General features: G+C 41.5%; 1 protein-coding gene across 7 annotated transcripts in view; it reads right to left on the reverse strand.

Annotated features, from left to right (window-relative positions):
- The window catches only part of LOC146491690 (plakophilin-4-like), a 75701-nt gene that overhangs the window by 10276 nt on the left and 47097 nt on the right, over window positions 1-18328 (reverse strand). For all 7 annotated transcript variants that reach the window (XM_085152542.1, XM_085152541.1, XM_085152546.1 and 4 more), the window contains 3 exons: window positions 17499-17631; window positions 8359-8572; window positions 5327-5510 (listed from right to left, as the gene is read on the reverse strand). In XM_085152542.1, coding sequence (XP_085008668.1) covers window positions 5327-5510; window positions 8359-8572; window positions 17499-17631 — 531 coding nt within the window. The remainder of the gene's footprint in view (window positions 1-5326; window positions 5511-8358; window positions 8573-17498; window positions 17632-18328) is intronic.

An 18328-nucleotide genomic window follows, 5' to 3' on the forward strand; every position in this document is an offset into this window, starting at 1 on the left:
GGAACCTCCAGCTGCTGCTAATGGAAAGCTGCCATGAGAAGACTGCACAACAGCAGCAAAGAAATCCCACAATGCATTTCCATACCATCAACCTACAGCCTCACACCAGTCTAAGTGAAGCAAAGTGCCCGAGGCTCGCGTGCACGCGCTGCTTCCCCACAGCACTTCAAAGCTGTCATGTTTGAGACACGTCGTGCAGTTTTCTGCTTCAGGGAGCACACCTGGACTGGAAGTCTCCACTCAGCAGTTTTGAAGTTTTGTGTTTGGTAAATAAATCTACAACTAAGGGAAGTATTGCATCCTTAAGACCCGACTCTTGGTGTTACCTTACAGGTACGGTTTCTCCCCTACTAACAACGGAGACACACGAGAGGTAGATAAAAGATTTAAGCACTCATGAAACAGATCACATACTGAAAAGAGTCTTAATGCATCAGGAGATTCATGTTTTACTTGCACTGTTGCTTTACATAAAATTACAGTGCTTCAGAATTTGGTGAAAAAAGTTGGATTACAATGTGATGCACTGAGTAGCTTCTTATTTCTTCAACAGCCACGTCTGGTCGTGGAAAAAGTGTTAGTGCGCGTCGTAAAGCTCAAATTATTGAGAAAGCAGCTGAAACGACTGTTACTAAAGCCCGGAAAGAGTGAGGCGACCCTCATGTCTGAGGACAAAATGAGGTCAGGAAAAAGTTCTCAGTGAAATCAAGAGGAACATTTCAATGCGCACAATTAAAAAGAGAACTCAAGAGTTTGGGACTGAACAGCCCTGTAGCCTTAAAAACTAAATATCGGCGAGGCTAATCGGAAAAAGGAAAATGTCAGCCTGCTTGGGAGTAGAGGCTGGATTCTGGAAAAAGGTCATGTGGTCTGACGAGTGCAGATTTACTCTGTTCCAGAGTGATGGGTGCGCGGATAGGAGAGGCGGATAAAGTGATGCATCCGCCTACAGCACAAGCCTGTGGGGGCGGTGCTATGATTTGGAGTTGGCTCGACCTCAGAAGATGAGGTCAGCTGATTACCTGAACACACCGAACAACCAGGATGTTTCTTTCCATGACGGCACGGGCATGTTCCAACATGTCAATCACAGGATTCATCACCCTCAAAAGAAAAGAACGGTTGGAAGTATTAATCGCTATCGCTGGACTACTTTAATGTTCAAGAAATCATCAGCAGCAATCCGGTCGTTAAGTCATGACGTAACGAATCCTACTTCCGGGCCTAAAGTAGTCTACATTTAATATGGCTTTTGTGTTGTTAACATGTTTAATGTATTTTCTTCTATTTAATCTCATAAAGCTCCTAAAACAGTCAGTGATCACTGTTGACCTCCCTCGGCTTTTATTACCGCTAATCATTTATTTAAGCTCAGTTTTTAAAACCTTAGGATGTAACTACAGCCCAGCCCATGCAGCAGTATATGAATGACTAACTTCGTATTGTGGATGGATTATCTCAGTTGTTCTCCTGGCTGAAGTTTAGTCCTTTTACAGCATCCTGACATGCGATTACATTTGTTCCTGACCACCGAGAACACTCATGTTAACTTTTATCGAGTGGAAAAAAGTTAGCTTGTTTATATTATGCTAACATAGCTGTGTCGCTAGCGGTCACGTAGCACATCATTATTTACCAGCTTGCCAAACTTCAGTAACCCTACAAACGTCACTGCTGTTTAGTTTTCTGTCTTCATTTATGTTGGAAGTGATAACAGAGCTGTATGTTTTAATTTGTTTCCAAAACCCCGCAGTCAGGACATGCTATATTGTATTTAGATAGAAGCTAGCGAGCTAACTTCCTGCTAACTTCTAACGCCGTTAAATGTCATAAATTCCGTTTTCATAGATGCCTGGATGTTAAACTCAATTGTTACACCTGGTAGAGCAGAACGCTGATCATTTTATTAAAGATGAAAGACTTTAGACAGTTTTTCAACTCTCAGTAATGCCATAGTGATCGTTTGATATATGGACCTGCAGCGGAGTTTAGGCCCAGACACGGCTAGTGACGTCAGACTTAACGACCGGATACAGTCAGCAATACTGGCCTTGTATTTACTTGATATCGGATCGATACCAACATTTGCACTATGGCAGAGCGCTACTTTGTGGTAATATTCAGGACATATAACACCAGGATTTGTTGACTGCTTTTGTTGTAGCAGACGAAGGTGGTGCATGTGGTGACATAAAATAAATGCATGGGCTGTGACAAACACGTCAAGCTGTGCACTGATGGAGCTTCCACATGCTGTCTGTCATGAAGAAGAGACAGAAAAGACAAGAAAGACAAAAAGCACCTTCATGATCATAAAACATCTCAGCCATATTCAAATCGTTCAATCATGCCTTCACACTGAAATGAGCTCAGATAATGTGAGATATTCTCGACCTACGTGGATTAAAGGACAAAGCCCTTAACGAAATATCAAGAGTTGTGAATCGTGATCACCTAAAGAAAAATGTTTGGCATATTAATCATCTCACACTAGTTTTAACCTTTGCATGGGCGGTAATAATGCAAGCAGATTGTTTACATCTGGTGCTCTTTGCAGAACGTTTAGCAGAAGTGAGCATTAAAGCGCCACGTGAGAAAGAAACAAGGCTGGTTTCTTTGTGGAAGCACGTCACGCGGGATTCAGTAAATAGGAATGCCTTTTCTGCCTCCTGTCCAGCAGCGTGAACAGAGATCATCAGACCTTCCTCCCCTACAACTGAGAACAAACAGCCTCCAGAGGAAGCGCACTGTAGTTGTTTGTACTGACAAATGTGATGCGAAATCTCTACACAACACAGATTAATATCATCACATTGATCATCCTGTTAATGCTATTGGCTGAGTCCTTAAACGCCAAGTGGTGACTAGTCTGATTAATCTCAGTATGCTAATTGGATGTTAGAGGGTTGAAAGCACTTCCTGTGTGTGTGTTTATATGTGAAAATGAAGGCATCCACCCTGCAGGTACCAAACCTTTAATAATGTTTTTAATTTTTAAGGTTTTATGCATCAGCATGTAATAAAAATCTTAAAATCATGTAAATACAACTTCAGATGAATAACAATACCCTGATAAACCTCACATTTCAGCAGCCTGTGGAACCACCTTAACAGTTAAATGTTTTCTGTGTGACTTTATCAGTTACATCATTTTGGAGTTACTTTGGCCCAGTCTTCTTTACAATGTTCCTTCATTTCATGTGTTTATGCACAGCTCTCTCAACTCCCCACCACAGCATTTCAGTCAGGTTGACGTCTGGACTTTGACTTTGCCACTGTAACACCTGTTGCAGACATCCTGCTAAGCTTGGGATCATTGTCCAGTTGCATCACTCAAAGCTTTAAGGTGCCAATATATTTCTTCGCTCATCGTCGCTCACTCATCACACATATGCACCCATTTATTGCTGTTGTTAAGGCGCAGAAGCCGGTGCAGTATTCTCCTGAACGGCAGGTGTCACCACTCAATATTGCGCCATATGGGCTGAAACAGGAGGAGAAAAGTCAAAATCGGAAGCATTGTCTGATGGTCGATGGTTGATGACTGCAACGCGGCCAAATCAAGGCAGATCACATGATCCTCATTCTCCACCTCTTTTCTTCTTTTTCATACAGTCTCTTCATCTTTTTCACATCAGCTTTGATTCAAAACCTTTTCTTTTACTATTGTTTTAGTATCTCCAGTCGATCTTTCTCGTCCTTTCTTGCCGTAGTGACACAGACTTCACCACTCTCTCCACTTCACCTCCAGGTGTTTCCTTATATAGAAAAATGGTGAGGCTGTATGCAGATAATGTAAAGAATGCTCGAGTTGATGCTCTGTTGATTTAGCATGAGTCTGATTTATTCAGGGTAACAACATTCGCACACATATTAGTAAATGAGGGACATTGTTCCAGAAGCCTTGTGGCTTGTTCAGATGTTCTCATGGCAGACCTTCCAAACAAGCCATACTTATTCAATCCTTTTCTAATTGTGCTGTCATGAACTTTAATATTTAACATGCCAACTGAAACCTGTAGAGTCTGAGATGTAGCTCTTAAGCTCCGAGGATTGCACGGTCTGACCTTGGGGTGAATTTTCTGGGACGTCCATGTTTGGGACGTCTCTCAAATGTTCTCCATTTGTGAATAATCTTTCTCACTGTAGAACGATGGACATCTATAACCCTTCACAGACTGGGGTCTCAGACCAGCAAACTAAACCTCTGTTTTTATAGAGGCGTTCACAATTGCTGCTACATAAAACCTGAGAACTGAAAGAGGAAGTCCTTTCTTCTTCAGATGAGTGCAGCTGCTATTAATAAAGTGATTTCTAGTCTTAAGAACCACTCACGGCCCTTTACAGTAGATATTTTCATGTATGGTACATTAAACCAGCACTTTCTTCTGTGCACTTAAGCACTTAATGGATTTTACATTTACACCTATGACCAACTATCTTTGGACTGTTGGAGCTTGCCGGAGCACCCGAAGAGAACGAGACTCCACCCAGACTAGAGCCATGTCGATGTCAATCCCCTATTTTACTTTTAACCCCAACTGTCTGTAAATATTCATGTGCTATTTACACTTTAATATGTCTTGATTTGGAAATTTAAAGCGTTTAATTCTTGCGGCTTCTCTGTAGCCCCCAGTGTGCGACTCTGCCATATGCCACTTTGATCTAATCCCAATTATTACCAGAACATCCTGAAGTGAACTAAATCATCTTTCCAATGAGTTCAAGACCTTAAAACTTTCTCTGCATGCTAAAATTTGCAGGTAATAAATCTCAACCTTCATCCTGGGCTTTCAGTTTGAAGATACACTTTCTCTGGTATTTGCGTCTGTAGGCCAATATGGTCAAATGTTTCTTAAAGACTTCACGGCTGCATAAAATCTCCATTACAGAGCCCCTTATTGACGGATTATACAGCCGTGATTATGAGCTGTGGTTTTACAGAATCGTTACGATGAAAAGTAGATGGGGAGGGGAGAAAAAGCAGCACAGACAACCAATAAATCCAAAAGTCGTCCTTGCATTTCAAAACCAGAATCAATTGAATGAGCAAACAGCGAGCCGGGTTACTCAGCAGGCTTAGGAGGCGATTATTTTCAGGGTGGAAATGAGGATGGATTTGCGTGGTTTGAGGACAGTTTCGGCTAAAGAGGTGTTTAATGTGTTGATGTGACGCAGACAAAGTTTGTACGTCATAATACCAATCATATTTAAAATTGGTTATTTTCCTCGATTCTATCATCATTTTACCACTTAAGCTGCTTTTTGCGATGAACACACCCTGACTTATTGAGTGTTTGAGGGGGCCGTTTGATTTGTTTCTTACCTCAGGCAGCCGGTGGTGTTGCGAAGCAGCATGGAGGACTGGAACTTGACTTTGTGCTCGTCGCGGTGAGAAACGCTGCTCCAGCCTGAGTGGGGGATGACGACTGTGTTGGTCAGTGTGGTCAGAGCATCGCGGATGATGGTCATCTTCACCGCGTCGCACGAGGAGAGGTTCCACAGGACGCCTGCAGTGGATACACACACAGTAAAATAAGTTAAAACTATTGTTAGCTGTCCATCCATCCATTGCCGTCTATCCAGGTCTAGGTTGTGGTGGCAGCAGTGTAAGATCTCCAGATCTCCCTCTACCTGGCAACCTCCTCCTTCGGCTCTTTCAAGGAAATATCAACGTGTTCTCAAACCAGCCGAAAGGTACAATCTCTCCAGCGAGTCCTGGGTCTCCTTCCAATTGGACAAACTGCCTCAGCTATGAGGCACCATCGAGGCATCCTAGTCAGATGCCAAAACCACCTCAACTGACTCCATTAAATGTTGTACTCAAACCTTGAGATACTGTAACTCTTCCACTTGTTGATGGCAACTAATTTCCAGCCCAGAGCAGGCACTCCACTCTTTTCACACACAAACCACTCCAGTGTGAGGTGGAGGATGAAGCTAAAAGAACCACATCATCTGCAAAATGCAGAGATAAGATCAATAATTTGAACAAAAGATTTAAAATTTAGATTAATCACTCCATCAGACCTGTTGCCACTGATTTTCAGTAATTTTCATACCTCGCTTGAGCCAAGAACTGCTTCTTGACAGCCTTGTAGACCTGCTCCTTCTTTAACGACTGACACTGTACACCAGCTGAGATGTGCAAAGCTTTCTGTGAATAGGTCCTTGGGAATCCCCTTGTTGGTACAAAAATACTATTTTATGTCTGTCAAACTGTTATCTTTGAAATTTTTCACAGATTTCATAGACTAAAGAAATGGGAACAAGAGATGTTCTTTCGTGACAGGCAGCTAGTGACAAAGTGCCTCAAGATACAATTTAAAATCTTTGCTTAGTTGTCTGTTATGTGTAGATACAAGACTGGTTCATTTCAGTGTTAGGTGCCTTTTTTATGCTTGAATGATTCATTCAGGTCAATGATTCAGGTCAAAGTTAAATGGCTTACATTCTGAAAATGGTCAGGTATAAGAACAGGACTGAAAACGAGTGGGGAAAAAAAAAAAAAAAAAATCAGCCAAAAGTCCAAAAAGACCTTCAGAAAGAGAACTATTGCTCAAGAGCAGGTTAAAATGACATGAAAGTTATTGCTGCTTGGAAGCAAAATTTTTTTATATAGTATGCAAGATATAATTTGAATACAACTGCCAACCATGTCCAAGGCTTCACATAAAAATATCCTCCATAAACAAAGTATAAAAGAGCAATAATGGAAAAAAAAGCTTTGAGTTTAGTAAAAACGTGTTTTATTTTTAAATATGCAGCTTTGTTCCTGAATGTTATTCAGTGTAATTTGTTTTGGGGTGTGGAAGATCAAATTTAACCCGAGCTAAAAATAGAACATTTCTGAAGCATTTCAACAGACAGAAGAGTCTCCTCTGTGGTTTGTGAAGCGTGTCTAGCAGCTTCTTATCTGCTGCCTTCAAACAGTATGTGTGGTGTGGCTGCAGAGTCCTGTTTCCAAAGCACATTATCTTAGCATCTGTCCCGAGGACTGTGCCGAGATCTGCTCAGCGCTGTGCGCCGAGTGTTTAAGCCGCTGCTGCTCACACCTCCCACAGAACGGCAATACACAGATTAAAACACTGCCAGGCAGTCAGACGGCACCGCAGACCGATGCTCAGCCAGCAAGGCGGCCAGTCGGCCGGCCAACCAACCGGGAAGTCAACGGACCATGCTGGCAGGCGAACACCCACACACACCAGACTTTATCGTGTCAAGCTATTATTCTGAGCCTTTTTTTTGTCGTCAATGTGGACCATAGTGTTAGCTTATTTCACCCATTCAGGAATAAAAAGGCACATCTGAGTTTAGAGACGGTTAGAACCAGTCCTTATCGGAACGACAGGATTTATGAGTTGGAGAAATCAACCAGAATCCAGAAATACAGTTTAGAGATGTTCGGCTATACTCTCTTAAACCTCTGCACTTTAAATGACTGTCTCTAGACAGCAATTATGAATATTTGAATGTGAATATAAAAATTTAAAGCTTGGAAACATACAGATGATTAATGTTTTCATTAGTTAAATCCAGTTTTCTAGATTTTTCTCTGCTTTTCTAAATAATTAAAGTTACCCCGTGTAGTTTCTGGGCAGTAGTAGGCATTAAGGACAAGGATAGGGTCACACACATTCCTACTGTTCCCATTTATTCTAATGTTAATACATGACACCTGCTAGTTTTATGCCTGGCCTATATTCTTATCATTTAAGGTACCGTACCTTCTAAGTAGGAAAAAAAATAACCTTAACAAACAAAAGAGCTACAATTTTCTGACATGTAACCCTCAAAAATATATTTGATTGCACATTTTTATGCCCATAAACATCATTCCACAATTTAACCCCAACACCATAAATACATCTTCATTTAAATCCTTTTTTTTTCCCCACAGTAAAATTACAAAAATCTCCCAAATCACACTGAGAAAAACACTTGAACACAGTTCGGGAGTAACTTTAGCTTTAAGCATTATTTGCATTATTAAAAAACCCCACCAATCATTACATTTAATTAATGAGATCTACAAATGATTGTTTCCTCTGTTTACTTACATTTTAAACAGTCTCACCACTTTTTCACAATTGAGGTTCAACGTAATCCCTGTGAGTTCAGGCTTCAGGTTGCTCTAAACACTCAGTTTTACACAGCTTTTCTACTCTTGGCTCTGTATGACATCAGTGAGAGGGGATAACCCTAATACGGTCGTCTCAGGCAGAGAAGCCCCACCCACCTGCTATACAAACCTTCTGTTTTTGATGAGAAGCAGCCAATCAGGAGAAAGTTGGCTCAAAAGGGGAGAAGCTGTAAATGAGCAGATTAGGTTGGCAAGTCAAGGCTATCGGGACGTACCGGTGACCAGTTCACGGACTTCATTGTCAGTTGTTTTCCGGAAGAGGCGGAGCAGGGCAGGCACGCCACCGCAGTTCCTCAGCGTCACCTTGTTGTCGTCGGTGGCCTTGCCGTACACCAGGTTCCTCAGGGCCCCGCAGGCGCTCTTCTGAACCTCGGCCACCTTATGATCCAGGAGGTCCACCAGGTGCTGGATCCCTCCCAGGTGACAAACCTGCAGAAGAGGAGCCGTTACGCTTAATAACGCCAGTTTAAACTGCAGTGCAGAGCTTGTGTCTGCCTCTTGTGGCAGTACCCCTAATCAGTTATATTTCTTTCTCTGTTTGTTGCAGTCAAGCGTCCACGGATTTCACTATATCAATTTCAAATTTTATGTGATGGTAGATACCAATAACAGCTCGAGCTGATTTAATTTTGGTGAAAATTAGGGTCAAGGTCACACCAACTGTTAAAAATGAGAACACCACAACAGTATACTAGGCCTTGGGTGAAAAGTACCCAGGTTCGCTAAGCATTTCACCTTCACCTTCATTCTTAGCACCCAAGGTCAAAGTTGACCTTGGAAAAAACATTTCAATAAACCATATGGAGTAATATATCATATGAAAGGGACTGAGGGGAGTTGTACAACACACTTTTTATTCTCTCAATATGACACATTATGATTTACTTTCCATCCACAGAGGATTGTCTCACCACAGACAGAAAGTCAAAAGCATTTAGCAAAAACAGGCGAAATGACTGCTGGTGACACAAAGTTAAACTTTCGGTAAATGGTCTGGTGCTTACGTATCGCCTTTATACTCAACTTGAGCATTCAAAGCGCTTTCTAATACAAGCCTCATTCACCTAATCACACAAACATTGAAAAAGTGCTTTTATCTACACCAAAACACTTTATCTAACATTTACACAGACACTCTGATGGATTCATCTGAGGGGCAAAGATGCACAGATAGTGGAGCCGGGAGACTGATTCAACGACCTTCATGACACGTCGACACCTCGCTTTCCCACCTGAACCACAGCCACCCGCTTTTCAGCTTCGAAGGGAGCAACTGAAGAGACTACCAATTAGAATGAAGGATAGCATTGACTGACATATGAGGGGTGTGGCAAATATATTCAAGTGGACCATTCAGCCTGGATGGTTCATCGGTGACCAATCATCAGCTACAAAGTGATGACTAATACAGCTGGATACCTTTCATATTTGAACCCAGTAGCGGTTTTTGATACGGGCAGTTGGCGGGGGCGGCATCACGGGCATCAGCAAAAAATAAAAAATTACTCGCACTCATGCTGCCCCGACATCATGCCAGCGCATATCGGGAAAGTTGTAGGCACCGATTGGTTTTCTATTGCCCATTTGCTGGGAGTAAGGGCGCCCTCCGTTTGTGAGGTGCGCCTGCTGCTTGCGGCACAGGGAGGAGAGGGCGGGGCGGCGGGGGATTCTCTGGCTGGCTGGAGCTTGCAAAATAAAACAAAATAAAAACAAACCAACAACCAGGAAAACACCAGACATCATGATACAGACCCTAACCCATAATTTGCACCAATGTTTTTTCGAAATTCTATATGCGAAAAGTGAGCGTGAGAGCCCTCGGTGCGCCTGCTCGCTGCTGAAGTCAAAGTAAACTATGTGTGAATGTGTGTCTGAATGGGTGGGTGACTGGATGTGTAAAGCACTTTGGGGTCCTTAGGGACTAGTAAAGCGCTATACAAATACAGGCCATTTACCATTTTATTGTCATCTCCGCTACATACAGTCCAGTATATAGAAAGACGAGACGACGAGGCTCCAGTTAAAGCAGTAAAAGTAAACAAACAATAAATATAAGCAGAGTAAGAAAATAAATATACACTTTAGGACTCGGGGTAAAGGGATCAATAACAATTTAAAATGTATAATTTACAGTTTGATGATTTAAAGTCTCACACACAACACATCGAAAGGTGAGGGGGCCCCTGCTGCTTCCAAATGGAGCACGTTTCATTTATAATGTTGTAAATCCAAGCCCATTATGTATTCATGATTTGAATCCTGGGTTGTGTGAAATCCCAGAAATGCACCCTAGACAAAGTGAATCTGTGAACTAAGGTGTAGGCGTGTTAGGTTATGTTGTGGTGCTCCTTGGGTTGAGGGATTTGTGTTCATACTGGAGTGCAAAATTAAAACCAAGATGGACAAGAACAGTTCAAAGTCATCAGGTGCTCAGTTTAGAAAAATGAGAAAAGAAGAAGAGGAGAAATGAGCAAAAGATACAGGTAAGCAGATGTGTCATTGAATAATGGCAGGTCATCCTGAAACAATCAGAATACTTTATTAATCCTTAAGGAAATTATGTGGGTTACAGTTGCTCCAAGAAGGAATGGTAAAAATAGTAACAGTAACAGACTAAACTCCAAACAATACATTATGTTACAGATTTTACACATTTAAGAAATAGCATTAATATATACAGATCAGTCAATTATAAATATCAAGGATTAACAGAGGTGATTATAAATAAATATTAAGAAAATTGATGAGAATATTCCAGAGTAGAAAGGAGCGTGTGTTCAGCACAATATTAATTAGTCATTGTCAATTGTTGATATGTCCTGTTCTCATCATGTGGCGAATTATGATGGCTGTTTGGTAGCCGTTTGCATAGTATGCATACTCTCTCTCTCTTCATATGTGTGTGTTTCTCTGGTGAAATTCAGTATGGTTCCAACAAGTTTTATGTTAATGTACAATCCATAATATGTGCATGTGTGTGTGTGTGTGTGTGTGGGGGTGGGGGTGGGGGGGGGGGGGGGCTAGGACCGCCACTGTTTGAACCAATACCAAACTGAAAGAGCAGGGACACGACTGGGGAGACAAAGGTAAATAAACATGGAGACAAGGCTAACTTCCTCGGGAGACCCTGAGGACAAGACACCGAGACAAAAACAAAGACACAAAAGGAAACTAACAATATCAAACAAGAACCAGACATAACCTCAGAGACACTCGGAAGAACTAAACTTGAGACTAAGCGGTAGACAGCTTGAACTTAAATAATCTCTAAATGCAAAAGAAGAATTATGAGTCCATAACAAAACTTGATTTTGGACTTTGACACTTGAGCCTTTGTATGGACATATCTTTGAAAATTTAAAAAAACAAGATCAGAAGCTCTGATCTCTTATGCTGTTTACAGATGTAGATTGGTTAACCAGTTTGGGGCAGGTCAGGTGTAGAGATTTGTCTTTCTACCTAAAAATAATCTACCTAAAAAGCACATTTAAACAACTCATCTTCAATCTCTCTTTCCAGATATCACCCAGTTCTTTAAAAATTGTCTGAATGGTTGGGATAAAAAGTACTACACACCAGAAGATAAAATATGCATATCTGATTTTGGAGGGAACCGTTACTTCAAGGTGGAAGCAAATGGAGTAGAAACACTGGTTTTCAGGCTTGTAATAAGTCACTCTTCATCAGTTTGTGCTTTCTGATCGGGTGGTGCTGGCTGAAGACAGAACGCTGAATAATCACAGAGCTTTCCCCTCCTCAGCTTCATATTAGAGAAAAGAAATTCAATCAGAAGGCAGAAATGGGAAATAAAAGCGTTTTCTGTGCCTCCTGGATGAGTTTCAGATTTATGTCTTACACACATAACGGGATAACTGTCACGGTTGCGCATTAGTTTCAGACTTTAACTGTTTACATACGCACAAGGTCACCGTTAGTGTGGCATGCTCACAGGAGGAGAGATTAAAAAACACACGTAAAAGACGTATCAGTCGTTAAATGAATTCAAAGGAATCAAACAACTGTCAGCATGAATGAGCAGCAGTTTTAGATCTATTTGGTAACCATCCATGCAGTTTCTTTGGACCTGTGCAAATGTTTGAAGGTGATTTTGATGGTTTAACTGGTTACTGGGCTGCACGATTTTGCATAAAATGAGAATCATGATTTTTTTGCTTAGAATTGAGATCACAATTCTCTCACGATTTCCTTTTCCAGTATAAATATTTATAGCGCTTATTAACTGCACATCAACTTCGTAACAGTTGAGACTGAACATAAAAACAATAAATAAACATAAAAACAACAAATTGCGTCTCCACCGTTGCTCGACACTGCGTGTATAGAGCAGGTAGTGCAACAATAGAAAAATAGTTGCGGGACGGCACTGTGTAGCGTTTGTCTAGGGTGTTGATTGTTTTCCTAAATCCCTCATTTTGCACAGTGTTGATGGGAGTCAGGTGATAAGTAATAGCCTTCGTAATTTCTTTGTGCCTGTGGGAGTTCGATAGGTATAGGGAAGCGCTGTATAAGGTTCCCGTTATTGATGTTTGGGTGGTTGACCGGGACGGATGTTCTCCTGTCACTTTCTCGTCATCCCTGACGTGCTCTCCGTTGTTTTTTCCCTGCCAATTTTAGCAGCCAGCTTCTGTATCACGTGGTATAAGGCTCCGCCCTTGTCATTTGTTGAGCAGGAAGAGTGAGCGCTTGTTTTTATGCAGATTACGTCCCGGATCAAAATGCAGTACAATCGTCGTCGTCTTTTTTTTTTTCTTTTTTTTTTTTTAAAAAAGCGTTGTCATTTGGAAATGAGATCGCACATAAGTATGAATCGAGATCGCGATTTTCTAACGATTAATCGTGCAGCCCTACTGGTTACATTTAACCCGCTCGACACTTAACCTGGATTTAACTAAGCAAACACAGATGACGGTCAAACTATAAAAACTGAGTCTTTGAAAATGAAAGAACAATAAGAAAAATAACGTTTAAAGCACATCATGAAAATTTTGAGTTTTAAGATGTGTCCTTACAACAAAAAAAAGGAAAAAATTTTAAAGACAAAAGCACTGATTTTATGTGCCGATGAGTTTCTGAAATAGTTTGGAAGGGAACCAGGACACAAAGCTGCAGACGCTTCTCTGTGCTGTGTTCAGAACTTTCTCTTGTCATCTCCAAATAAACCCCATCTCAGGAGAGCTGCAGGCGCTCCCCAATTCTCTCCGACTCCGCGTTCAAACCGTCATTGAAAACATTTGTTTCTGGCTAAATGAGCAGGCTTGTGTCCAGGCTGCTCCAAAGGCTAATTAAAAGCTCATCACCAAACAAACCCAACGGCACTAAAATGGCTCTCACGCGGAGCCGCGCCGTCCTGTTGGCGTCATTTAATGCACGGGAAGCAGAGCAAAGAAAGAGAGCGAGCGCGTGTTGGAGCGCCGGCACATTTGGCACCGACGTCACTTAAAGTTTTGTTGGAGCAGATGGCGCTTTGGCTCCAAATTTGGCAGCAGGCATCAAAAAAAAAAAAGAAAAAGAAAAAAAAGAAAAAGGAAGAAATAAAACAAGATTTTGATTCCTGGAAGCTGAGAATACACTCAGAGACGACACAGGGATACAAAGGGAGAAACAGCAGTCAGAGCAAAAGAGCCACTGAAGGTGTGCTCAGATGGTTGAGACTAAGAGAAATCCAGAAATATCTGAAGTATAAAAAAATATCAAAACATTTTAATTTACTTAATTTTCATGTTTATTTCTTATTTATTGTTATTTATTTATTCAGAGATCTGTGTGCCCTTTTAGGGATTTGTCTTGATGTGTGTTGATGTCTGATTGCCTGATCAAGGATGATTATCTCCTGTGGGAGATGCAGTTATCTTACATCTGATGCTCATTTCTCTGTATATACACCGCTCAAAAAATTTAATGAATGCTTTGAAAACATGTCAGATAGGAATGGGAAAAAAAATCATGCTGATATCTATAGTGGTATGGGCTGCCTCATCGTTTAATGGGTGAATTTAAATATCCCTCAAAATGAAAAAATGATGTGGCAGGGTACTCTATTTTGACTAAATTTCGTGGTAGCAGTTCAAGATGGTACTCAGTAGTTTGTATGCACACCTGACCACATAGATGGTGTCCTGGGGGTTCTTCACCCAGACCTGGAAGCAGGGCACCACTGACCTCATGGACAGTCTGAGGGGACTGGATGGACCAAAGATCAAAAGGTGTTCTTTTGGATTTAGGTCAGGTGAGTGTAACAGCCAGTTTCTTCATCCAACAGGAACTGCCTGCAAACCCTTATGTGGTATGAGGCCGGGCTTGGTCATGCACCAGGAGGAACCCAGAACCCACTGCACCAGCATAGGGTCTGACAGTCGGTCTAAGAACTTCATCCCGATAGCTAATAGTGATGGGATTTCCGGCTCTTTTTAGAGAACCGGCTCTTTCAGCTCCGAACCGGCTCTTCAGGTTGTTTTGTTGCTTTAATTAATTTATTATTAACAATAATATAAAATTATGCACAAAAGGAATTACTAATGTAAAAACAAAGTGGTTTTATTTATATATGTTTATATATAAATATATGCGGTGGCCCCTAGAGACAAAACACGTACAAACTCCAAAACACATTTCGAGCATGAACTGAACTTCCAAAACAGAGCTACTAGATCACTTAAATTACACAATTGAAAGCATGAAAGCATATGTGTATTGTTTGTGTATTTATACACAAGGATTAATATATAGTCAAATAATTTAAAAAAAAAAAGAAGTTCATTTACCTGTTACTACCACACACCAAATCCAGTCGTTGGTACTTGCTGGCTCGTGTAGCCACTAGGTAACAAAAGTTCAACACTGCCCCTAGCATCCTGGAGCACTTCTGTTGACTTTTGTACGTGTTTTGGAGTTTTTACATCTTTTGGAGTTTTTACGTGTTTTAGAGTTTTTACATGCTTTGTCTGTAGGGGCCACCGTAAATATACTTTTATTTATTCACTGCACATAAAATGTAATAAATAAATCATATAATACAAAAATCAACTATTCACATTTCAACTTTTAACTATTTAAATTTTCAGCTTTTTATTTTTTACAAATTTAAAGTGAAACAACACAAAACCCTGCAAACCACAACACAATTAAATATAAATTAAAATATGAAAACAAAAAGAAGATGCACATTCTCTGTCATATGGGCCCGCATGAATAAACTTTCTGAATCCTTTATCATCTGCAACTGAAAATAGTTGTGGATGATTACTATACCTTTCTAATGTGACGTTGTTGTCCCTGGCTCTTTCTCTCTCTCCCTCCTGCTCTGTTCCTGTGCTACTGAGTGTGACTACCGCCCCTCCCCCTTCTTCCCAGCGTAAAGCACAAGGCTCGCGTGCTGAGTGAAGCGTAAAAAAAGTGTGAGAGAGAGGCTGAGAGAAAGAAAAAAAAAAACAAAAACACTGCTTGCGATAAGGAGCCAGCTCGCGTCGTTCACGTCAAAGAACCGGCTCTAAGAGCCATTTCGTTCGCGACCGACCCATCACTAATAGCAGTCAGGGTGCCGTTGCCTAGTCTGTAGATGTCTGTGCGTCTCTCCATTAATATGCCTCCCCAGACCATCACTGACCCACCACCAAACCAGTCATGCTGAACAATGTTACAGGCAGCATAACGTTCTTCACAGGTTCTCCAGACCCTTTCACATCTGTCGCATGTGCGCAGTGTGAACTTGCTCTCATCTGTGAAAAGCACAGGTCACCAGTAGTGAACCTACCAACTCTGGCATTCTATGGTAAATGCCAATCGGGCTCCACGGTGCCAAGCAGTTAGCACAGGGCCCATAAGAGCATGTTAGACCTTCAGGCCACCCTGGAGTCTGTTTCTGATTGTTTGGTCAGAGACATACTCACCAGCGGCCTGCTGCAGGTCTTTTTGTATCTCTGGCAGTGCTCATCCTGTTCCTCCTTGCACAAGGGAGCAGATGCTGGTCCAGCTGATGGATTAAGGGCATTATACAGCCCTGTCCCACTCTCATGGAGTAACTGCCTGTCTCCTCCATGCTCTTTAGACTATGCTGGAAGACACAGCAAACCTGGCAATGCCATGACTCCACCAGGAAGTCGGCCTACCTGTGCAGCCTCTGTAGGGTACAGGCATCTCCTCGTGCTACAGTACCAATAGTGACCCTGATGCTGGTAAATGCAAAACTAGTGAAAAAATGAATAAATAAACAAACAAACCTATAAAAGATGAGGAGAGAAAAACCATTTATGTTGTGGGGAGTGTGTCATGAACCAGAATGGATCTAGCCTATCCTCTGAAGCCTGTTAGCATATTTATTATTATACTGCTTTTTACCCACATCAGTACTTCCCTGCACAGGGAAGGAGGCGTTACAATTACTAGGTTTAGAGTTTACAAAGTTGTGATAATGACACGACTAACATATTTTACAGCAGTGAAGCAGAAGTTCTAACTGAATGATGCAGAGAAGGGCCGTCAGGTTAGGCAGGATCCTTTCACTCTTCCACTCAAGAGTGTGTCTGTTCCTCTCTATCAGCCCGTCACAGCAGCTGCACCATTACTTGCAAAGAAAGCAAACTGTGCACTTCATAACTGTGGGATTTTGAACAGATGTTGCCTGATCCCCCCCTCCCATCCCCCGCCCAACAACAGTGTCACCTCTGCTGTCAAGGGATGAAGACCGCTGAAAGTCAGTTTCTGATTTGACTGTTTGTCCTGTAGATGCATCTCCTCTAACCCTCCACTCAAAAATTGCACTCTGGATAATCCAAACACTTTTTGAGACAGCTGCCTATCACTGTCATATAGGAATGTCAGTCTTACTAAACATGCTCATTCTGCTGGCACTTCTGGGGAACACTTAGTTTTATTTTACTTCTTTTAGTTTTAGAGTGTTCTGTTTTGCTAACTTTAATAATGTCGATGTGCAGCATAAAAGGTGTGGATCACTGATTTGTGCAGAGAAAAGCACCAGTGTTCATGTTTGCAAACTGGAACCAGCTTTTAGTCTATTAAATTGATGTTTTAAAATTAGAAACATTTTAAAACATCAATTTGGTGATTAGACTTGCTAGTATTTCAACGGATTAAGATATAATTCTTTCTGCACCGTATACAATGAAATCCCTTTAATCCTGTTTAAATAGCTTGTCCTGTCCCCGACTGGAACTCTTAATGGGTTCTTCCTGATGTTTTTTGGACAGGAACAAAATTAATTAGGTCTCAGCACAGCTGCTTTTGAAACCTTTAGACACGGCAGCAGCGACTGAGTCATATCTGTGATGTTTGTCTGGTTATTTTTACTCAGACTGCCCAGCATGTATCATCACCTTACCTCCACCTTGACCCTGTTGTCTCCATAGCACAGGTGCTGCAGGTAGGCGGCGGCGTTGGCTTGGACAGAGGGGAAGTGATGCTGCAGCATGTGGATGACTTCGGGCAGCTCGGGGTCACGCCAAGCAAACTCCCTGATGGGAAACAGAGAGAAAAGTCTCCATAAGGGTGGCTCACCTTCTACGCTCAGCCATTTTTGGTTTATTTGTGCTGTTTTGTAGCATCTTGGATTCATTATAACACTTCTGACATTTTTTTTAACGTTTAGCTGCTGGTCGTACTTTAGACTATTCTATTCTATTTTCAGAGGATTTATCCTTTTGACTGCCTGATATTTAACAGGCAAATCAGCAAATCAGCAAACAAACTAGGACGACTGAGCGGAGCATTAGATGGTGCTGAAGACATTCCCACGTATATTGCAAGCATCTACTATGGGTTTTAGCAATTTTGTAAAAATAAACACTCTCTTTGTCAAGTAACAGAATTTGAATAAATTGAGAATATGTACCATGCATACCCACTCTGTGACCACCTACATCACTGTGTAAAAGTTTGAGTGATTTGTGCGTTTATATTGCTCATCATCAGCAAAAACGGGGCCAAATTAATTCAGCGAGCTCAAACAGCCAGAATCCAAAAACAAAAAATCTACGGCCAAGAGATGAAAAAGAAGTCCTGCAGCAGATGGCGCGGCCCCAACAGAGGCCTGCAGACAACACAGAGACAGCCTAAACCCCCCCAAAATAAAGACTGTGGCAAGCTCTCTCACATTAATACACCAGTATACGTGCTAATTAAACTGTATTATACTGAGAAGAACTGGTGGTT

The sequence above is a fragment of the Neolamprologus multifasciatus genome, chromosome 23 (genome assembly GCF_963576455.1).
Source record: "Neolamprologus multifasciatus chromosome 23, fNeoMul1.2, whole genome shotgun sequence".
Lineage (NCBI taxonomy): Eukaryota > Metazoa > Chordata > Actinopteri > Cichliformes > Cichlidae > Neolamprologus > Neolamprologus multifasciatus.